This window comes from Thunnus maccoyii, chromosome 23, assembly GCF_910596095.1.
Source record: "Thunnus maccoyii chromosome 23, fThuMac1.1, whole genome shotgun sequence".
Taxonomy (NCBI): Eukaryota; Metazoa; Chordata; class Actinopteri; order Scombriformes; family Scombridae; genus Thunnus; species Thunnus maccoyii.
Genome location: NC_056555.1, coordinates 12,527,925 through 12,551,979, shown reverse-complemented (window position 1 = coordinate 12,551,979; position 24,055 = coordinate 12,527,925). Strand labels below are relative to the sequence as shown.

The 24,055-nt window shown below is 40.5% G+C and overlaps 1 protein-coding gene and 1 long non-coding RNA gene across 2 annotated transcripts in view; one reads left to right on the top strand and one right to left on the bottom strand.

The window, feature by feature from the left end:
- Positions 1–6,839, bottom strand: part of gpr37b (G protein-coupled receptor 37b) — a 16,635-nt gene extending 9,796 nt beyond the window's left edge. Inside the window, exon 1 of the mRNA XM_042402652.1 lies at positions 5,158–6,839. Within this exon, the coding sequence (XP_042258586.1) occupies positions 5,158–6,207 (1,050 nt within the window). The 5' untranslated portion in view covers positions 6,208–6,839. The remainder of the gene's footprint in view (positions 1–5,157) is intronic.
- LOC121890427 lies at positions 4,380–24,055 on the top strand. The gene is made up of 7 exons (XR_006093788.1): positions 4,380–4,488; positions 8,456–8,532; positions 15,443–15,668; positions 20,095–21,232; positions 21,408–21,668; positions 21,876–22,436; positions 23,490–24,055. It is a non-coding gene; the product is annotated as an uncharacterized LOC121890427 (long non-coding RNA).

Genomic DNA, 24,055 nt, shown 5'->3' with positions numbered 1-24,055 from the left:
CGCTTCTAATCACAGATAGCTGATGCAGAGAGAGGGAGCGAGAGGGAGAACAGCCGTGGGCAGCGATCAGTAGAGAGAAGGCCATCCCACCCATCTGGAAGATCAGCACACCCTACTGACTTTCTGCGTGCGTGTGTGTGTGTGTGAAGGCTAGATTGTATGCTAGATAGACAAACAGACCAATGGGGCTGGCTGTATAAAACTGTATCTAGTGAGAACCTGGACTTACCTATTTTCTTGATATATGAAAGTGGTGGAAATTTCCACAGCTTCCCATAAAGGTCCAATGATAATTATTCATTATATCTGGTGATTGGGGAAGTCTTCATTTTTGAATTAAAGAACAAAGGCCATGTGATATGGCCAAAAAATACAATCTTCATTTTTTTTAAGCTTGGGGTTGATTCACAATTTTAAGCGATTTTTGTTTGCCTGCAAAATGCGGGATTGAAACATCATTTTTTTAAACAGTTGTGCAAGAATAATAAAAGACCTGCACCACCTGCAAGGCTGTCATCATTACACATAAAATACAGGTTCCCACACAGCTATTGCCTGTCAGTACCAGATGCTTCAACTAAGTAGATCACATCCAGTTTAATAATCAGTTTCAGCACAGACAGAGCAGAAGTGTCCACTCACTAATTGAGCCGCTGCTGTTTGTGTTTCTTAACAAGACATCAATCTGATATCTGCAGACTGCTGCCAGCTAAGGTTAGCTACCCAGCAGGTAGAGACAGACTAAGTAGAATCTGCACACTGTTCAGTCGACTCCCAATGCTTCAACTCTGGTAACCAGAAATTATACCTCATCAATGCAAACCGAAACTGAGAGCACAGATCAGTGTGCAGAGTCATTTTCAGTCTGTCTTTCTGATAGATGAGATAGCCAGAGACAGCTCGCCACCTGGAGTCACAAAAGTCCCAAAAACATCCCAGTTTACAGGACTGCCATGACTCAAAATGGCTCATGTCGTCAGCTAGCATCTACATTACATTTTGACCAAAAATAAGCTTTTTGTGCGTGCTGTAATAACCTGATTTTCACAATGTAGGCATTTTACACATTGTGCAAAAACAAAAAATAGAATTAATCTAATTAGTTTGATGTGTCACCCAGTCCTAATAGGAACACTAGAAAGAAAACAACGATTGGATGTGGGCCCTCCTGGTCCTGTGATATGGCCTCATGTTCCTGAAACTGAATTTGTAATTCTGATTTAGTTTCTTCAAGGTGTGTGTTCGTGTATGTGCATCTGTGAGTTGGAACAACGTATTGTCAGTGAATGTGAATGTGTCAAGCTGATGTATGTCCTGCCATTACAGCCAATTTCTACACAATACATGTGTCTACCTTTGTGGTTCCATGCAGCCTTGTGCCTCTCGCCTTCTCTCTCTCTCTCTTTCCTCAGCCTCTTTCCTGCTCTGCTTCAATAGTCTGTTTCTCTGTCTTTTGCCTGCTAAGGCCCACTCCACTGTACCATAGCAAAAACAGCCTACAGTTTCTGACTAGAGGGTATTGTACAACACAATAGAGGCCAAATGTATAAATGAGGCACACAAACTAAAGAAATACATACACCATTTTGTTAACTAAGAATTAGATGCTAGTATTAGTATAGAGAACAACATCAGGAAGAGAATTTGAGTAAAATAAGGACTTGATTAAGTCTGACATGTAGATGTGGACACAATATTATTACTTACATTTGTACAATCAACTAAGAGAAGCCATTGTGGATCAAACTACATTATGTAACATATGGAGACAGTGATAGGGCAGGACTGGTAATGGAACTGCCAGTATATGACTAAGGAGAGAATTAGCCTTTAGGGAGTCGCTAGATTTATGTTCCATGATGATGATTGGCAATTAGCTGTAAATCAGGTTAAAAAAAAGGTGTGTACACATCCATATCTGTCTTCTAATGGGAGCAGTCATTAGGCTACTGCACAGCTTTCAAAATATTTGTGAGACTATATACGACCACCTCATGGGCAGATTGTAAGTAACCATGGATACATGGTTCCAGTTTTGTTCATATACATACATTTGGACTTAAATATACAAATTTTATACATTATCATCTTGTAAACAACCGTGTTTTTCTGGCCGTTAAACATCCGCCAGTAAAAAATCATGTAATACTGCTTGAAAACGATACATATACAATATTATCACTATTAGATCTCACCATGCAATGCTGCTTGTTTTTCTCAGTTGGTGATTCCTACGCATTTCTTTATTTACCATAGGCCTAATGAGACAAAAACTTTTAAAAATCTCTGCGTTGCAGCAGCATAGCTCTGTATGAACCCTGACAAATGACTCAGTTTCCCCCTGTGGCTTATAAAATGCTTACTGCACTGGTTATCTGTTATTTTAGCCTGCTTTAAAGTCTCATCCTAATCAACTGCCAGGTGCAAAACCAAATTATTGCCCATTAGTTTTGCCTGAATTTGTTGCTCTGTGCATCACTGCCCAGAGGGGTTGTCTGCAATGACAGCACCATGAAACAGGAGTGTATCTGAAATAATGCAGGCTGGCTGTTGCCCACATCTTTATTTTCTTGCTGTTTCTTTTCACATCTTACAACAAAAAATGCTTTCTGTTTGAGGTTTGGAAAATTCCAAAGTCTGCTAAACACTGAATAAAACCAGGTTTACTCAAGGCAGCACCATGGGAGGCTCCTCTCTAAGTGGACACTGATAATACATTATCTATACCACCTTCTGATTATGCATGCATGCTCACATGCAGTTGGGTTAATTGTTGCATGTATATGCAAGCATGTGTGACTGAGTATCCATGTGTTTATTTTAGGTCAAATATTGCTATCCCCTGGGACTGAATTTGGGTTAAGTGAAGAATGTGTGTGTGTGTGTGTGTGTGTGTGTGTGTGTGTGTGTGTGTGTGTGTGTGTGTGTGTGTGTGTGTGTGTGTGTGTGTGTGTGTGTGTGTGTGTATGTGAGTGTGAGTGTGTGTGTTTCACTGAATGTTCCACAGGGAGAGAGTGAGCCCGAGGCTGCATTACTCACGGCCTGTTTTGACACATGCACGCGGCAGCGCACAAACACATACACACACACTGAAGGCACTGTGAACATACACAGACCCAGTGCACATGTCCTGATAGATATGCACTATAAAATGCATATACACATGCAATAATAAACACACAGGGATTCTCTATATTAATAGTAACCATTTGGTCTGTGCACTGGAAGTGCAAATGTCATTATTAAAGTTATTCAATAATATCCTGTGGTCCTTGGGTAGCTCATATGCAATAACACAGGGAGGGGGTCTGCTTCCCTCCGATCCCCCATTAGTTAAAACATACAGACTCAGGTGTTTGCAAATGAGATGCTGCACTATGATTATACAGTATGTGGTCAGTGAGGACAATGATGGCAAAGAGGAGAGAGGATGGTGCAAATGCAACATATTGAAAGCAAAATCTTCTTGTTTTTGAGCTGGAATCATGCTGAAATTTAATGCATGCATGGAAAATTGTCAGTTATAGCTTTTGACTCGAACAATGAGACAACTGAAATGAATGCCTGATGCAGGTGAGCATGAGCGGGAAAGTAGGCTGTGACTCTAAAGCACATTTCTATTTCACTAGTTATGGTCTACTTTTTTTTGCCAAACTACTAGAGGTGTCATTCTTAAAATGAGAGGAGGCAAAACTGCATTGCAGAAGACCAGAAAAAAGTCCATTTCACACTGAAATGATTAACTAATCAATGTGGCTCTGCAAACAGTTTGTCACATCATTCTGTAAGGAGATTATTGAAGGTTTCTTTTCAATCAAAGCCATCGGTGCTTCACATTTTGTGAAAACCAAAGCTCAAGATCTCCAAATTACTCTCAAATGAACCTTTTGCATCAAAACTGACGGCAATATGAGGATAATACACCACAAGTCCTTAAAATTAAATGACAAAATATATTGACTGTAACCTAAACATATATTGTTTTTGGGCATTTGCTAAAATGACTAATTCTGTGGGTTTGGGAGGATGCTTACATTGGTCACCTTCTCATATTATCACTTCTTGATGTGACTGGCCTCTCCATCTGCATACTCTTCTGCATCTCTGGAGGGTGGAGTCTGGTCTGGCTCACTGTGTGGCTATAGAAGCTGGTGTCAGCCTCTTTCTCTGTCTCTCTCTGCTTGCCATCCAGTTTTTTCTGGGTTTGGTTTCATGCGCCTTCCTCTTTTTCCTGCACCTCTGTTGCCACTGACACTGATAACACCCGCAGCTTCATCTGTTCCAAATCGGTTTGTTATACAGTACTTTCATTTATGTTGTATTTGGGTCAAATTCAATCATTTAAACCATGTCTCCTCTCTGTCTTTCCTTAAGCCAGGTTGTTACAAAGGCCATTGGAAATAAGCTTAAGACCCCTGAGCTGGAAACCCCCTGCTCTATACAAAAGATGTTCACCTTTCGGGTGAATCTGACACTGGTGTGATTGTGGTAAGCACACAAAGGAAAGGTATCAACATGGTGTAAACAACCTGTCTAGCATCCCTTCACCGCTCATGAACACAGGTGTGTGTCTCTGTGAGCGAAAGAGGAACAGAAAATCAGGACAAGGAGAGAGACACCTACAATGTTCTATATCAGTTGCAATGTATGTGTAGCTCAAGCAACAGGAGAAAGAGAGTTATACTGTGGCCTTACATCCTAATGTGTATTCGTGTGTATGTCTACATGCCTGAGGGCTAGGTGAGGCTCTCTCACCAGTAGCAGGTCCACAACATAAACAGAGTGCCCTTGTTATTGGCTGAGGTGACATCCTATACAGTAGCTGTGTACTTTCTGGCCAGTCAGGGTTTAAAATCTGAAACTCGATTCTATAAGTGCATTTACTCAGGTGAAAAGAGTGTGGAACTTAATTTGCATGCCCCAAAGTGCAACAGATTATGTCACTATGGAGGTGTTATCACTTTCAGACAAGGTGGATGATATAATGACACTGGTTGAGCCCCATTTACCATCTGTCATCCCTGCAGATGGGAATCCTGCCTGTAGGCATTGCCTCAAAACATCATCCCCACTACAATATGAAATAATTGTCCCTGAGATGTTCAGAGCAAGATAAAAATGTATCACAGAATACAAGGAAGAATAATATGTAATTACCTCCACATAGGGCACCACTTTGCAGGTGAACTCCCCCAGCAGCCAGGACTTGGTCAGTTCATGGAAAACCACCATGGGCAGGCAGAAGAAGATGAGCACAAAATCCCACACAGCCAAATTAGCCAGCAGTGAGTTGGAGATGCTCTTCATGTAGTAGTTCTGGCACACGATGCACAGGATGGCGATGTTGCCCGCTATCCCCACTAGGAAAATAACGCCGGAGACGCACGTGATCGCGTAAGCGCCATAAGTCTCACTTGTCACCGGATAAAATGGGTTCTTGATCTCGTCCCCGAAGTCCGGCGAGCTGGGAGGGGTGATCGGCGTGGCGTCCCAGGGGTTCTCCTCTCTGAAAGTGAAGAACTCGGGCCTCCTGGTGAAGAGGTCAAAGGGCAGGTCGGTGGCGGTGAGGGCCACCGGCTTTGGGATGGGTTCCCACGGCGACGCGTGAGGCTGAGCCAAAACCCCTGCGCTTTTGTTCAGTCGGTTTCTCCCCCTCTTCCAAGCTTTCTTCTGCTCGTCTTTTGTGCCTCTCTTGTGCCTGTCGCCCTCCTCAGGTCCCCCTCCTCCGTCTCCCCGGCCCATTGAAGAGGGCTTAGCCACATTGTAGTGTCCACCTGCTGGCGTCCCCGTACTACTAAGACCGCCATTCAACTTTATCCTCTTATTATGGTGGCGCGTCGGGTCCCAATGTGAGGCAGCGTTGGGATCCTCCATGGGTGTCACTGTCCTATTGAAGTCGCGTTTGTTGTGTCCAAATCGCCTCGTTTCTCCTGCAATTACCCTTTTCCAGGGGTGAGTGGAGTTAAGGGTCCCTCTGAGAATTGCCCGCTCCGCCGAGGAAGCACCTGTGGCGTACCCCGCCGAGAGCGCACGGTCTCGGGGTTTGTTTTGATGACTCTCCCGGAGTGACCCATGGAAAGTCCTGGCAGAGTATGCGCTTGTGTTGCTGACCTCCTTAGTTCGTACTTCTCCATTATTTCTCAGAGATAATAAGACATGTGCGTGGGCTAGTAACACAAATAACGTCCTAGGCGGCAGAATCTGCATGGTCCGAGAATTACTTGAGCGCGGTTTTAATCCTCACAAGTACATCCTCATACCTCTGTGGCAGCGCGAGGACACTCTTCCATTCAGTCAACACCCATGTTGGACACAGCACGGGAAGGTGGGGGCTCACGGTTTCAATTAAACAGCTACATTCATGACGCGAGCTGTGCAAACTTGTATCCAAATTTCTTGCCGTGCGCTATGTACCGCAGCCGCAATAATCTCCAAGCCGCAGCCTCCTATCCGAGTCACTCCCGCTCCCAAAGTCTTGACATTACCGAGCAGGACAGCGAATCCAGAGAGAAAGAAGTAATGAGAGGTAGAGAGGGAATTGTTGCATATCCGCACAATACGCACACAATCCGCACAGCTTCCACTTCCCGCTGTGGGTAATAGCAACCAAATGGACCGGTTCTCTCCCTGTGTGTGTGTGTGTGTGTGTATGTTGGTGCGTTAGTTCAGTGGGTTGGGTCGCCTGGCAGCAGCAGCAGCAGCAGCAGCGGCGGCAGCAGCAGCAGCGTCAATGCGGTGCAGACCGGGTAAAGCCCACTACGCTGTGATGCACGGGAGTAGAGAGAGAGAGGTGAGAGAGAGAGAGGGTGACAGAGAAGGAAAGAGAGGAGGGGTGGAACTCGGTCGCTCCTCTCTCTGTTTCTCGTCCCTTCCTCCTCCTGCGTCCAGTCAGTGTCTCTCCTCCTCCTCCTCCTCTTCTGCTTTCTCCTCGGGTAGGACCGTGCACTGCAAGAAAATGGACTCCCCTGGCGGCTAACCCCGATCTGTCACTCCTCATCCATCATGGAGCATCCAACAGCCCCGGAGCAGACTACAGCTACAGCCCCCCCGGCAGACAAGCCATGCCACGCCCGACAGACCTGCTAATAAATATATTACTCAGTTTTTAATTTTTACGCACAGGCGGCGCTGTGATACCGACGCACTTGGACAAAATGCATATTAAATTTCAAATGTGATTTTGATTCAAGGAGATTAGGGCAGTGGAGAGAGATAGTTGCACTCTGAAAATAAATCGTTTTCATCTAAGATTATTATATTAATGATTATTCTGCCCAGTTGAACATACTGTATCTGAAAGGGAATCAGATGATACAAGTGAAACCCCATAAGAAGATATGCACTTGTTTCCCCTCCAGGCATATTTTTATTTGTGTTAGGAAAACTAACATTTTCAGACTAATCATTAGACCCTTGATAGTTAATCTAGCTTCATTATTCATGGTATTCATTAATTTATTGCTGCAAGTAGTAAACACTATAAAACAGCCCAACAACAGCTCTGACAGCTTTCCTATTTGAAATATTCACGTTCCAGGGTCCCTGCTCATTCGGGGTCAGCCCCCACATCAGTAACTGGCTGGGTTGCAAGCACCACCAAGTCTGAAAAGTGATCTTCATCTGGTTTCTTGATTGATCTAACCTAACTGTAGGGGATATGGACATTGATTGCAGCTTGTTCTACTGCTGCATGCATCAATAACTGCACCATGTCTCCATAAAAATTTGGTCTTCCATTAAAAAAAGGGTGCTTGAGGTCATTTAATAGGCCTATCTAAAAGATATTTGACTAAATGTTGGAGGCTTTAGTAAGAGGCTACTCATGCAGACTTGCAGTCATTTTCTGTAACTTGCTTACTTGAACTTATAACTTAGAGGAATGTTTGTGGTTGGGTTTTAAGTGTATTGTGTTAATTATTTCAAAGTGAAACACTGTGATGTTATAATGCACTTATAAATGTTGATTTCACCTGTCTGTCTGTCTCAATAGCTTACTGCAATTTCTTCTATTTGAGCTAATAACATGTATATACTTTAAGTCTCCAGAGTGTTAAAGGATGTGTTGCTACAGCGATTAAATACACACACATTGTATTGCATGTACATACACAACCCACAACCTGTGAGTAAGTACAGTACTGCATGTCAAGCTGAGTCAATAATTCAAGGGACTCTTAGGACTAAATTAAATGAGCACATTATGTCTCAAGTGCTCTAAGTACTGCAAGTAGACCTTTTACACTGAGTCTGAGTCTCAGACCACAAACTGCAGTTTTTACCATGCGGGAATAAAGGGAATACATGCATGTTCACACATAACACATGTTGAAATATGCTTCATAGATTGTGGAAATACTGTACAAACATAAATATGTCGTTATATGCACATAACTTTACAGAGAACATATTTGCAGGCTTATTTACTTGTGTGTTACTTTTCCAAAAACATACGCAGGTATGGGGAGAGACAGAGAGGGGAGAGTGAATTGGCAGACACAGCGGACATCTAGCTGGTGACCTTCTACATCAAAGGTGATTGGAGCCAATTCCAACCAGGGGAGCACACACACACACAAGCACACACATGCTCGCACAGCCAAGTTTCACACAGGGGGGAGACTACTGAAGACAGATAACTCGAGTTGCTCCCGCCAATATCTTCATCTGACCTTGATTCGAGTTAAAAGGAAGAAGTTCTACATGTAAAGTGGCACCAAGAAAAGTCTACGGAGTGCCTTGGGTATTTTGGAATTGATGAAACTTTAATGATCCCCACAGCAAGAGAAGGTAATATATATTGGAGCAATTGGGAGACTTGGTTTGCTCAAAGGCATACAGCAGCTGCTGAAGGGAAGGGAGAGGATTCACTTTTTGCATCCAAACTTTGCAGAGTTTCATAAATGGAAACATTCGATATTACCCTTTGATTTTGAAACAAGTCCTCTAAATACGAGCAAACCTTTACAAAGCTAATCACTCAGTAAATGTTCAGGATTTGTTGGGCTTCACAGGTTAAATCCTTCAAATTACACCGTGTGTCTGACCTTGAAAATACCACCACAGCAACCCACAGTACCATTTTTAATCAGCTGGAAGGCACAGGGCATCACTTCACATGTAATTATCATGTCTATTGTACGTTTGGTCCACGGAGACACTGTTAGTCGGCATGTGTGGGTGTAGATAAAGAAGAGAGGTTCCCTTGCAGATGTACTCATGCATGGAAACACTCAGAGGTTGAGACACAGAGGGACATCAAGGGCACACACCATGCATGTACACACGAAGCACAAATAAGGGAATGAGTGCACACACAGTAAAGAGTCTTGAGTTTAGTAGGACGTGCAGTCGGCAAGAAGAACACGCCAGAGCCATGAAGATTTCATGGATTTCACTGTTTTTGTGCTGTGTGGAAAATAAATTATACACACACAAACCCTGAAGAGAGTCACACACAGGCACCCCATGACTCGTGCATTCACACATGCCAAACAAAAACAGACAACAGGCCCACTCACAAGCCTACATTACATGGTGGCTTCAATTAATTATAGAAGCAGTTTGATTCAATTTGATTACAGTGCAGGAAGCTCCAGTGGGGGAAACAGTTTTCATAATTTTACCCATTTAAATTATTTACACTTCCACCTCCCTGTGGTCTTGTCTCATAAAAGTTATTTTTTTCTATATAAATAAATGGAGGGGTGGAAATTTGTATTAGTCAGTAAGCCTGTAACTGCAATTTGTAAGACCATGTCACTGTGAAATTGTCTTCATAAACTATGTGTGATATGAGAGAGAGTTAAGAGTGATTTACTGAAATGGCAGTCTGATTTTCATAGTCATTAAGTTTCTTCAGCATTTGACATTGCAGGCAGATTTATGTGTCTGCTGTTGTAGGATGAGATGACCTTTAGCGCTGTACTTTCACTTCTCTTTGTCCAATAGTCAGTTTGTTTGCTATTGAGCATGTTAAAGGACAGGTTCACAATTTTTCAAGTCTATCTTAAAACAATAGTCAGGTGCCTAAATGAAAATTGCTGTAATTCTTACTGGCCTTTATGAGATCCCTTCATAATGCACTGTCAATGTAAGTGATGAGGGACAAAATCCAGTCCTCCTTCCGTGCAAAAGTGTATTTAAAGGTTATTTGAAGCTAATATGAGGCTTCAGATGTTCAAATTAGTCAAATCAAGTCAATATCTTTAGTTCTCTAATAGGTTTATGACTTTTTAGTGCCAGATTCCCTCTTTTTGTTATGATCCTTCTACTGCAGCTGAACAGGAAAACACTGTCAGTCAAGACACAAAGAGTGAATTTTTTACTAAAAAGACTGCAACTGTGGAAGATATCCACTTTATTTGACTAACCCAGATGGCTGAAGCTTCATATTGTCTTCAGTTAAACTGTGGATTTTGGCTCCCATCATTTACATTATAAGCACATTTGGAGGGGATCTTTTAATGGTCAATATGAACAGGAGGAGTAATTACGGCAAGCACAACCTGTTTCAATATTAATTTGGACATGTGACTGTTGTTTTAAGGCAGGCTTGATATATTGTGAACCTATCCTTTAAGGCTTTTATCACACTGCTTATAGTCTAACACAGAGGGCTGTTGTTCTGAGAGCTTTTCACTGGAGACATTGTCGTCCTTTAAGCGTCATCCCTCTATAATGAATAACATTATCTCTCAATAGTGTCAGCACATCTCCAAGAGGCTCTTAGGTGTCTATTTCTGCCAGGCTGTAGTCATGATAAACACATCACTCATGTAGCTGAAGTCAGGTCAACATATAGTTAGTAAACGCCTCCATCTGCTGGTGTTTTCATGGAATAGCGACATCTGAAAATTCTCCCAAAAGACTTCATTTTGAAAAAGTATGACCTCAGATTTATTCACATTTATTCCATTTGGTAAATATGCACAAACAAGATGAGGAAAGGTATTCGATAATTGTTTAGATATTCTAAAAACATCAAGTTTGGTATTATCCCTTAATTTTACCATAAGAGACTGTACCAGAACTGTTGAATAAAACAGTTACAGAAATCTATAATATATATATTTAAATGAAGTGAACCTTTAATTTTCATTTGTCTGCACTTTTCCCTTTACTCTCTCTCATTGCTTATATTGTCTTATCTCCCTCCCAATTTTATCTCCCGCACGTACTTTTTCTCCGAGGCAGGAGCAGACAAATTAATATATCGTTTGCCATTTTGAGAAATTTATCTTAATGTCTTTACTCTTTGTAATTGGCTTTCACCTATTTGATTACTCTCCTGTTGTCCATTTCTCTCATCCTACTTGCGATTAACACATTTACTCCTCCAATAAAGGTGGAGAGGTGATGTTATTAGCATGCAAAGTGAATATTTGACAAAAAAGGGAGGCAGAAACAGGGGTAGAGGTTACTTTGAATGCTCCTGAATGACTCATTGAAAGACATCGAGCAACAAAGGAGGGGGTTTATTTCCTTCTCACTGTATGACGCTGTGTATATCTAACTATATATGATATGACTATATCATTGCAGCAAATGACCCTTACAGAGACACAATTACAGTAAATCTGTCTGCTACTGATCGGGGTTTGCTTTAAGTGGATGAATTATTCTCCTGGAGAGTGCAGGCACAGAAACACTTGACTTCTTGAACCTGACATTTATGTAATTAAGTAACAACAGCAACACGTTGGAGGAAGAATAGAACAGCGGGTGATAGACTCTGTGTCTGCAGCACAGAAATACTGAAGGCCAAGAATATTTTTAGTCTACCTCAGCTCATCTTTTTTATCCAAGCTACAGTAGAAACTAATATATCCAAAAGGCATCATGGTGGAGACGGGACATTATGCAATCTTGGCAATCCACGAGAGGACAGGGCTTGAAGATGGTGCCTTGTCAGCAGTTGTGGGTCAGAAATACCTCCAATATGTTCAGATTGGAAGATATTTTTTTCTTACTTTTGACAGAGAGATTTGCTTTCAGTTACCTGCCTCCAGTCACACATCCTGGATGAATCTGTACACTATATAGTAGATATGTTAAATGGCTGGATGTAAACCATAGTTTTTAGTGATCAGTTTCCATGTGGTTAAGAGTGAGGAGTGGTAGTTTTGACTTGTTGGTGTGAAGCAGGATGGAATTACCTCTTGGACATATCTGAGAAACAGAAATAAAGTAGTTTGTGATTGAACTTTTTCTGAGTTTTGTTTGGTTAAGTATAGAAGATCTGGTTCAATGATGCTGCCATACAGATGAAGGAGACAGTTCGGAGACACTGAGTTGAGAACAAAATTGCACCTTTGACGTTTTATGAAGTAAGATATTGACTGTTGATGGGCGTTGGATGGGGTGTGACGTTCTTTTGTGCAGAGAGTGAAAATAAATGGGCTGAGCACACAGTCCTGAGTAATGACAGTGTCACTGGTGGTTGACAGTGTGTTATCAGCCTTTGAGTTTGCTAAAGAAAACTGCTGAGAACTTTAATGTGCTTTAAGGAACTTCTTAATCATCTGATGCCACTGAATTGAAGTGAATTGAAAGCAGAGGTGAAATCAATGAAAAGTGGTCTGTTACAGAGAGTGTCTAAGTGTTGTATAAGAAGTAAATGTAGGAGACAGACAACTGCATCATCTCTTGTAAGTAAAGAGTTTCCAGAAAGTTTCTACTTTCTGTTCTCTATATTACTCCTCTTCTATATTTATCTTTTTCATAATTACTATGTTGCATCTAACTACTAAGTTTAACATTCCGATATTATTATCGATATTCATTATTATTATTGAGTAGCTTCACAGCAGCAGGATGTGCATTCAGTGCATCATTCAAGAGTATTTTAATTGTATTCTGCAAGCTTATCATGATTATTTAATCTTAATTGATTTTTTTTCTTTTTCTTCCTACTGAGGGCTTCTCCATTTAGCAGTGACCCAGAAACAAGGGCACTTTTTTTTTGTAAATGTTTTGTCAGTTATACAAAACATATATATACAGTGAATGCAAGATTAGAGGAAAATGTAATAAAGTAACACAAAAAGAGAAAAAACAAGAAAAATTGGGGATATTTACAATATAATATAAAGTAAAATAAATAAATGATAAATATTACTGTTATAAGAGAACAATTCCCAGAGTGAGTTTTCTTTAAATTCTTATTTACTTACTTATATTTAATTTTTCTTTTATTTTTTTAATTAGTTTTAAATATTGGTAAATGTAAAACATATAAGAGGCATGAATCCGGCTAAAACTAAATATTCCGCATTGCTTTCTTTTGTCAAATCTGTAGTAATCATAGCAGATTTGAAAAGGAAGTAAAGAATGTTTTTTAAACTTCAAGACAGGAGATTTATGGGTAGATATGTCAACCAATAACAGGAAATGAACAAGAACTAAAGGAAATACTATACTTTCACTACAGCAGCATGCTGTAGGTTTCCCTACTACTGTAGAAGAGCAACAACACCCCCTTTTGGTTTGACCAGGGCCTTGCTTGCTCCTTCTGTCAGTCAGTGTGTGTTGAGGGTCTTTTCACAACTCAGAATATAGTATATGGTTTAAATTACAAATCTCTTCCCAAGACTGAAACTCTTATTCTCAGACCTTATTCCTGTGATGACTAAGATGTCATCACAACACTACACTACACCTGTCATTTCATTTCATTTGTGTCTCATGTAACCTAATATAGCTATTTTTAGTTGTGGCTCTGTGTAACATCTGCCTTGCAAGCCAAATGTTTCTCCAATCTTTCCCCAAAACTCAAACAAATAGTGCAGGGTGGATTGCGACATAATGATTTCATTAGATGATTGATTGATACGATTGTGTTGGGGAACATGTGACCAGTTATAAATATATGCGTGCATCCGTACAAGTGTGTACTGCACATAATTTATTTTAGGTCTGTGCTTTTCTACGATGAATACCGCTGTTTTTACCAGTGACATTTCATTCACCTCAGGTCACCAAAGCACCATGCCACCCACCTAATGCTTGTCCTTTGTCTTTTCATCCTCCCTGCTCTGTCGCCTACAGGTCTGCTTCACACTGAAGGAGCACAGCACATTTTCTGTTATAATCCAATAAAACACAGATGGTTGAAATTTCATGCACTGGCTATTCAAACACAGTGGGAATACTGTTTCCTGCTCAGGTGGAGAAAGTAAACATAAGCGCCAACAGCAAACCAATTTTTGTCCGCAGCATTTCTTTTGCTTGGATGTCTTGGAAAAGATAAAATTGTTGTTGTCTATTTGAGGAAGTGTGAGGTATGTGTGTGGTGTGTGTGTGTGTGTGTGTATGTATGTGTATATTTGCGTGTGAGCAAGGAAATTGCTAGAATAGTTTGAGTGCTGTCTCTTTAAACTGTTCCTCAGTTGGTCAGCAGGTGCCACTACACCACAGAGAGAGAGAGAGAGAGAGAGAGAGAGAGAGAGAGAGAGAGAGAGAGAGAGAGAGAGAGAGAGAGAGAGAGAGAGAGAGAGAGAGAGAGAGAGAGAGAGAGAGAGAGAGAGAGAGAGAGAGAGAGAGAGAGAGAGAGAGAGAGAGAGAGAGAGAGAGAGAGAGAGAGGGTAAACATGTAACACAATTATTTTCAACATCCCGGTCATCTGTTTTCTACATAATCAGCACAAAATGTCACTTATCAGGTTTTGTACACTAACTTATGTTTTTAAATGATATGGTGGGTGACTCATTTTGCTCTCCTCTCTTGCAGGAGAAGGAATACGCAGCCATGACTGTAAAGGAAATCAATTTTGTGTTGCCATTTTACAAGCTGTTGAATATTTTCAAGCATGTGCTGTCTGGTATATGCATATATGTTTTTTTATTACTATTATTCTTGCCTATTTCTGTTCATGTTTATCCTTACACTGTACTGACCGTGTGTTTGTGTGTCTCTGTAAGTGTGGTCCCTATAGTTTCATCATTACCAGTGTCTAGAGGAAGGAAACCTAATATCCCCGAGTTTCAACTTGGCGATAGGGAATCTGCTAATGAGCACCCACACTCAATACCAGCAATCTTACATATTATACTGTGTTTGTGAGAGAACATAATAAGAAAAGATTTATGTATCGCTGTAGGAAGTGATCATCTATCTATCTATCTATCCATCTTGATATCTATATAGATACTCTTGTATAATAAGCTTGTCACAATCCCTCCACTTCAATCTGACAGCAGGTGCTGTAACAGAGGGTTACGCAAGCTAAGTTAAGACAGAGAAAGGAAAGAAAAGCTGTGGCTCGGTGTAGCCTTGTTTGCCGCTTCATCAATTCTGCTTCCAAAGGGCTGCTCTTCTTCAAGTGTGTGCGCAAACATATGCATAAACACATTGCATTGTGTGTTTTTTCATGCTGATGTATGCCTGTCTTTAGACGTGGGCGCATGTCAATGTGTGTACACATCTCTGTGCTTGTGTGTGCAGTCGGTGCTGACTCTGCAGCTCATTACAGACCACCAGGGAGTCCCTTGGCCTCCAAGAAGAGAAAAGGAGGAGGAGAAGTCCGTGACCCAGACATGAAGGAAGATGCTGGGATGGAGAAGCTAACTCTGCCCTGGTCCCACTGGGCATACTGTCTGCTGCCTGACAGCTTCAAACAGCTAACCCTGCATTTCTACCATACTCTGTATTCATGCGCTGGTTTTGAGAGGTAATTATCATACGGTACATTTTAAATATTGCTCTCATAGCTTTACTTAATGACAGATACATGCATTTTCTCAATATGTGTTAAGTAAATTAGCAGAAATTACAGGTTCTGGGATTTTACACTGTTATGTTTTGGTTATATTTAAAGTCAGTTATGTCATTTTATGTTACAGTAAAGCTGCTAGATACATACAGTAGGATATAGCGTAGGACCCTGTGACCCTGTGAGTCCTCAGGTTTAAATCCTCCTGGTGGCAGAATGTAGTCAAACACTTAACTACAGTAAAGAGGCAAAACCTGTTGGAAAACACAGTGAACTCATTTCACATTAGCTACGTTGATCGTCTACCTCTTTAACACCTGTGATGTCTATAAGGATCACTTTCACCTCAGGCTAGATGTCATTTCAAGGTAGAGCATTGGCAACAAGTGTTGGAATGGGAACTTGACCTGCTGTGAGGGGAGCAGGATGTGATCATAGGCTGAAAATCTTATGTTGTATCTTTAAGAGTTTGTTCTAAATGAAGCATGAGATATGAAAATAGACATAACAGTTGATTTTCCTTCTCAAAAATGTAGCAAATGGTGTTGAAAAGCACCATTTACTTTATTTTTCAGCATCAAAGTGTATCTATTTTGTGTATCACTTAGAAATCAGACATTTCAGTATAATCAGGTATCTGCAGTGGCACCGCCTAAAGCAATTTATACCTATTGGAGAAAATTTAAAGTGTATGTTTTCAAAATTACGTGCCTTGTAACATTATCAAGCATAAAGCAAAATTCAAACACATTTTCAGGCTTCAGTTTGGCCTGAGGGCTGGTGATGATGATCAAGGAGACCTGTTGAAAAAGGTCTTTTAAGCCTTGAGGCAACTTAGAGAAGGAGGTGAAACTTTGCATTACCACTGTGCAGATGGCGATAATAGAAGCAGACAAGTTAGAGATGGATTTTTATCCTTTCAGCCAACTTGGAGGTGGACTGTGCATGCAGGGCTTGCAGCTCAATATAAGGCAGATTTTGTGCATTCAGACCATTTATGTGTACTATAGTATAAAAATTTCCCGATCGCTTGGGTGTGGATGACAAAAATGCAATTTAAAAGGTTAAAAAGGTCACCAAGGCCTTATTGCATCAGTTGGATGTGACTGAGAAAAATCACTTAGTGAGTAGTAAACTATCATATAAAATTACTTAGTTAAAAAAAGTCTGAAACTATATTTCCACTGCAGATTGTAGGTGCAGTTGTATGATTTGTGTGTGTGAGGATAGCTTGTTTTTGTAATGTCTGACGAGAAATAGTGTGAATCTGTGTGATTCAGAGATGCATAATGTACAGTATGTGTTATCTGTGTGAGAGAAATAAGGACTACAATACAGATAATACATTCTGGATGAAATAACATTATGACTGAAAGCTCGCAGATGATGTGACACAGAGAAATAGAGAGCAAGGAACACGGAAATGAGGCTGGATTCATATGCAAGCACAACAGCAAACCCATCCCTGACCCTTTCACTACTGCTTGCTAGATTTAACTATAATCAAATGTGTGCAGCAGTGTCTGAAGATTTCATTCATATTGAGCCAGAGGACCCCAAAGTGCTCATCATCTCCTCAAGCAGAGAATGTGAGAAAATAAAAAAAAAACAACAACAATGTAATAACACAAAATCCTCCATTATTCCAGCTGAGACATCTGCTTCTGTAATGAAACCAACAAACAAACATGCATAATTCAACCAGCCAGCCGATTCTGCACTGAGAGGAAATGAGCAAAAAAAAAAAAAAAAAAAAAGATAAGAGTCCAATAATTATTGCAGCGGAAAATGATGAAGTACCACACTTACGCCTAAACGGCCTTATTTACACTCATTTGTTAGGAGCAATTCAGGAGGTGTGTGTGTGTGTGTGATGTGTGTATTGTACTGTACAGCTACAGAGATTGTTTCTTTTACAGATGGAAAAGTGCTAGTGTCATTTTTTATGACAAAACCAAACATTACATTGCAATAAACAGAGTCTAGCTCAAAATTAGGTTGCTAACAGTGGATGAGAGTTATGATGATGACATTACAACGAGGAATACATCCAGGGATAGGCCACACAGACACACACACACACACACACACGAAAACAAGCACAAATTCATAGACATGGGTGCAGACATGTCATTAATGCAAAAGCATACACATTCAGGGAGAGATGCCTGCCGCACATGAACAAACAAACACTTCCGGACACCATCTCTCTCCAACAGCTCCGCATACTCGCTTCACAGTCTCAAGTGTTATCGGCAAAACCACCACTTAACAACTTTTCACAGGGAGCAAGAAAAAAGAACCAGAGAGATGGAAGAAAGGAAGTCAAGTGAGACAGAAAGGGAGGAGAGTGCACAATAAGAAAGGAGAAGACAAAGAGCAAAAACGGCGATAGAAAGAGAAGACAGCCAAGAAGATAAAGAAATTAAAGGATGGAGAGAAAAAAAACAAAAGAAAAATCGACAATTAAAGACAAAAGGGAGATGGATAGATGAATTATGCATCGGTGTGACTAGAGGGCAGGAGGAAACCAATCTGGAGGGGAGGAGATGCCAGACTGATACAAGCTTCACTTATCTCCACAGTGACCTTCTTCACCTCTCCCACTCCTCCGCTAAAACCAACTGAGGAAGAGAATAAGAGAGTGAAAGAAAAGGCGGAGGATGATAGCTAAAAAAAAAAAAATGTGTGAATGGGAGGGAGTGAGGAGGAAAGATAAAAATAGAGAGAGATGTTGAGCATCTACATGCTATTGAGGAATCCATAAAAACAAACCACTTCTGGGAAAATTGCAACACTAAACAAACAAACCATGGGGATCTACCCATCCAAAATGGAGATGTATGGGTAAACCACTTCTCCAACCTCTTTGGTCCAATGGAGAAGAATAAACAGCAAAAACACATACAAGATAAACTGCAAAATTTAGAGTCAACCATAAAAGACTATCAGAACCCGCTAGACTCCAAACCAAGAGGGCTTGTGGTGTTGACAGCATCCTAAATGAAATGATAAAATTCTCAGACCTCAAATTCCAAATGCTTATACTAAAACTCTTTAACATCGTCCTTAGCTCCAGGATGTTTTCCAGTATTTGGAACCAAGGACTGATCACGCTGCTCCACAAAAGTGGAGACAAATTCGACCACAATAACTACCGTGGGGTCTGTGTCAACAGCAGCCTTGGGAAAATCCTCTGTATGATCATGAACCACAGACTCCTACAACTCCTTACTGAAAATAATGTCCTGAACAAATCCAAAACTGGCTTTTTACCCAAATATCGCACAACAGATAGTATCTCCACCCTCAGCACCCTAATTAACAACCAAATAAACAAAAACAAAAGCAGATTATTCTCCTGCTTTGTTGACTTCAAAAATCCTTTGATTCCATTTGGCACAAGTGTCTGCTGTATCAACTATTAGAAAGTGGTGTTGGGGAAAAACCTATGACATCATTAACACAATGTAGCCAAACAACAAGTGCGCTGTCAAAAAGATATTTCCTCATTTGGTGTTTTGGTGATGGTGGTGGAGAGCGCTGTCCAACACCTCAGTCCAAAATCTGCCATAGGTGTTCAATTGGGTTGAGATCTGGTGACTGTGAAGGTCATAGCATATGATTCACATCATTTTCATACTCATCAAACCATTCCGTGCCCCCTCATGCCCTATGGATGGGGGCATTGTCATCCTGGAAGAGACCACTCCCATCGGGATAGAAATGTTTCATCATAGGATAAAACTGATCATTCAGAACAACTTTGTATTGATTTGCCCTCTACAAGGGACAAGTGGACCCAAACCATGCCAGCAAAATGCCCCCCACAGCATAACAGAGCCCGCAGACCCCCTCACTGTAGGGGTCCAGCATTCAGACCTGGACCAAGTTTTCCTCTACAAAAGCACATTTACACACACATTCTTCTGTAGCTAACACACAAAGATCATAGTTTAATCTTTACTGAAAATTTTCAGGTAACATGTTGAACAACAGGACACAAACATATCATTTTACTTAAAAGTACAAGTTTTTGCCTTAAATTGATGGCATTAATCAAGTTCAAAATTATTTTTAATTTTATAATTCATTTGTTTGGTTTTGTGTAATTTTTACATCAGTATATAATGGTATCACTATTTACCCCATCCCCATGCTCATTTTACCCCTACCTTGGGGTAAGATGTGTCATTGGATTAACTTTTTTTGATGGCTCATTGTTCTTAAACCATGATAATTAGATAACTTGTTTTAATTTCCATGGGTACACAACAACTTGAGGTATATATAGTAACTATTATTTGAAACTAATACACTTTAATTTTGCAGTTAAATCATCATATGTAAAAAGTGGCTCATGTTACCCCGTTCTCCCCTACAGACTCAGTGATCACAACCGCACTGTGGAGAGAGGCCATCACTGGCTCTCCAGACAAAGACTGTGCATCCACTGCACACAGCAGGAGGTGGAAACCGAGCTGCAGTTTGTAACCAACTGCCAACTGTATCAAGACATATTCTACCCACCCAAAAAGACTTTGAAAACATGCTAATAACAAAAAACTTCCATATCTGCTGGGTGAAATACAGCAATGTGCAAACACAGAAGCAAGATTTGTGAGCTGTTGTGACTGGAAAAGGGCATCCAATGGAATACAACCACCATGAAGACTGTGTATCCCTGCACTGACCACTTGCACTGTGCTGATCCCTGTACATAGACATACTCATTGTACATACATATAGAACAAATATCTTTAAATACATTCAATTACAGTTTTTCTCAGTTGCTCTTGCCCAATTCTCAAATGATAATGAATATTTTCAAAACAACATGACAACAAAACAACACAATTTGCACAATTACCAAATGCAGATGTCTTGCTGATCAAAACTAATTATGTTGCTTCTCAGTTGAATAGTTCTGTTCTCCAAAACATGTAGGAATTCTTCCAATGTGTAAGTCATCACATGCACAATAGTCCATTCCACTGTCAGTGTCTCTCAGGGATATATTCCATAACAAGCATTAATATGCAAGTTTTGTAACATCTGCTAAATTAAATTGCCTGTCAGGTGAAACTTGAACATCACTAACGAAGGGGAGTTTCTCAAATCTTACATCAACCAAGTTAGATGACAGGTGCTATTCATGAGTATGGATATTGTCAAACACATTTATAGAGCTTGACTGCAACAGAATCACTGTAGTTTCTGAACATGGAGGAATCTGGCCATGTAAATAATGAACAGAGGCAACAGTCTGTTCATGGAAGAGGAGGTGAAAGAGGAAGAGGAGTAAGGATGCATGGAGGGGTCGTGAGGGGAAGAGAGCAAAACAGAGGAAGAGGCGGAAGAGTACAAAGACATAGAGCTGCCCCAGATAAAATGTGGGCCACAACTGTGGACCATGTAATTAACAGGGGCCTTACAATGGCAGAGGCTGGTCGCCAAGAGAAGCCTAATGTAAACCAGTCTACAGTGTCTTCAATTATCCAAACATTCTGCAGGAAAAACAGGTATGTACTCACTTAGTACTGCAATTATTCATGTTACAGTATTCCAGTTACCACAATACAGTAACCATAAGACAATGCATGTCTAAAACTCATGCCGGCACACAGTACAGTACATTGCAGTACAATACAAATACATTAATATGATCTATTTCTAAATTCCAATGTGTAATACCAGACAACTACCTTATGCCAAGAGCAGTTTTTCCACCTCAGCAAGAGATCTGCAGCATGGTGACAGCAAATAATGCTATTAGATTGAGAGAGATCCAGAGTGCAATTTTAAAGGACGATGGAGTCTTTCAAAATATCAACTCTGTCAGCATCTCTACAGTAGACAGACTACAAAAGACATCAGATGACCATGAAACAACTCTACAGGGTACCATTTAAGAGAAACTGTGAAAGAGTGGAGGATCAGTGGTACCAGAATGTATAGGTAAAGCAGTGGTGTGCACTACACAGTAGTATATTGTACAGTGTTATGGGTTTTCCTTTATTATGGCTTGTATATACTTGCAGTATATAGGCCTGTATATACTTATTGAAGTTGTAGAGAAGAACACAGAACATTTACTGTATACTTTGCTGTAACTGTATGATTCTACAGTAAAATTGATTTGATATATTGTTTACTGTGTTATAGAGAATAATGGAACTGGAAGGAAGTGAAATTCCTTTCAATCTGGCTAAAGGCAGGAGATGTGGCTGAAACATTATAGGCCACCGAACCACGGTGGATGTGCCAACGTGGAGGCAATATAATAATGTGTGCTGCAATATCTGAGAATGATGTAAGTACACATATTCCCATTACTGGCCCATACAACGCCCAGCATCTCCTGATGTTCTTGGGCACCCTCTACAGAGATCTTATCCCTGAGAGTGAGAGAGGTTTGATAAGACATATTGCCAAATTTTGTAACTGTGTGGGATAATGTAAGCCACTGTGCAAATGTCATCAGGGAATGGTTTGCTGTCTATCAACGGATGCTGATGGAGTTCATTCCACCATATTCTCCATTTCTGAATCCAAATGAGGTATTCCTTTCTGCACGGAATTGGGAAGTATATGATCATCCACCTCAAGATCAAATTTCTCTGCTTGCTGCAATGGATGCTGCTTGTGATGACATCACAGCAGAAGGGGATGGTTGTGGCATGCAAGAAGATTTTTCCCCCTGTGCATCACTAGTGAAAATATCAGGTGTGATATTGTTCAAAATCTGTGGCCAGACAGACAGGAGTGCCTAATAAAAATAAGCTACATGGAAATGTTGTACGAAGTGTAATGTAAAACCTTGTAGTGTAAAAATCACATTCTGAATAGTATTCAGTTTGATACAAAATAGCATTAAGTTTGCTAGAGAAAAAAATATTTCATATTTGCTTTGGCAAGGTAAACGTCCATTTCCCATGCCAGTAAAGCCCTTTTGAATTGAATTGAATTGAATTGAACTGAAAGAGAGGGAGTCATGTGTAAATAAAAGATACAGTAGACTAAAAGGAGGCAAAGTGTAGACGAAAATAAATAAAGGATAGGGAGAAGAGATACTGTAAAAGAGAGTCAGGAAGATGGGGCTTTTTAGGATGGGATTGAATCAAGTGGAGGAGAATGAGAGCAGATGAGTGAAGGGAAGGATGAAGAAGTGGGATGCTAAGAGAAACTCCTTGACTTTGACTGTAGAGGTGAGAGGAGATGATGAGGTTGATTGCTATCTTTCTTTTGCTTACAAGACAGTATCACTCTCTCTGTTCTGACCTGGCCAAACAGACCACAAACACAAACCACAAACAGAAAGACCAGCAGCACACTACTGAATTCTTATTGGGCAAAATCAAGCGAAATGCTGCACACATAACATGTGGTGGGTTTGATTTTGAGCCTGGTATGAGCCGCTGGAAAACCTGGCTATTTATGATGATAGTTTGACACGAATCTAACACCGGCCAACTAGAAAACTTTATCAAACTCATCCTGATATGCCAATGCTGTAAAGCTGTGACTGAGTGAACTTCTCAGAAGAGAAGGTTGACTGAGCTTTGAAAGTTTGATAAATTAGTGAATGAAGAAGACAAGAAAGTCAACATATAATGTTAAACATTGCTTGTATAAGTGAAAGTTCACATAGTGCACCAACTCAAGTGCCAAACTTTCCTCCCGCTATGGTCAAGGTTTCTGATGGAGACAGGAAGCATGTACCCCAACCTGCTACATCTCATTAGAATCATCTTAGTGTTCCCTGTCTCTCCCTCTCAGGTAGAGTGGCAGTTCTCAATCATGAAGAGAATCCAGGGAGACTGGTGCTTAAGCCTGCATACATCCACCATTGAAGATCTCCCCCTCATCAAGTCACAGGGTTGTGCTCCTGCAGATTGACCATATGGTCCAAGGAACCCCAAAACATACACTGCAACTCCCCCTGACTCCCCATCCTCATCTTCAAACAGTTCAATGACTCTGATTAATCCAAAGCTGAGCATGAATGAACTTTTGATTTAGGAAGTTGTGTAAATATTGGTAATTTGTAAATACCAATAAATTATTTTGTGAAATAAACTGATTTTTTATTCATGTATTTCACTGATAGTTATACTATGTATTAGAAATAAAACCCTCCTTAATTTGATGGCCTTGCTGCCCTGGCATTTGGCCTTTGTGCCCTCAAAAAATTGACTACACCAAAGGCCACGTGGCCTTGCCCCTAAAATGTTGAAATTCCAGCCCTCATCTTACATTAACACACAATTTTGTGCCAAAGTTATCAACTTATAGGGCAATAATATGACAGTGATTTGTTAAGAGCTTGTTTTCCGCTGCTCCCA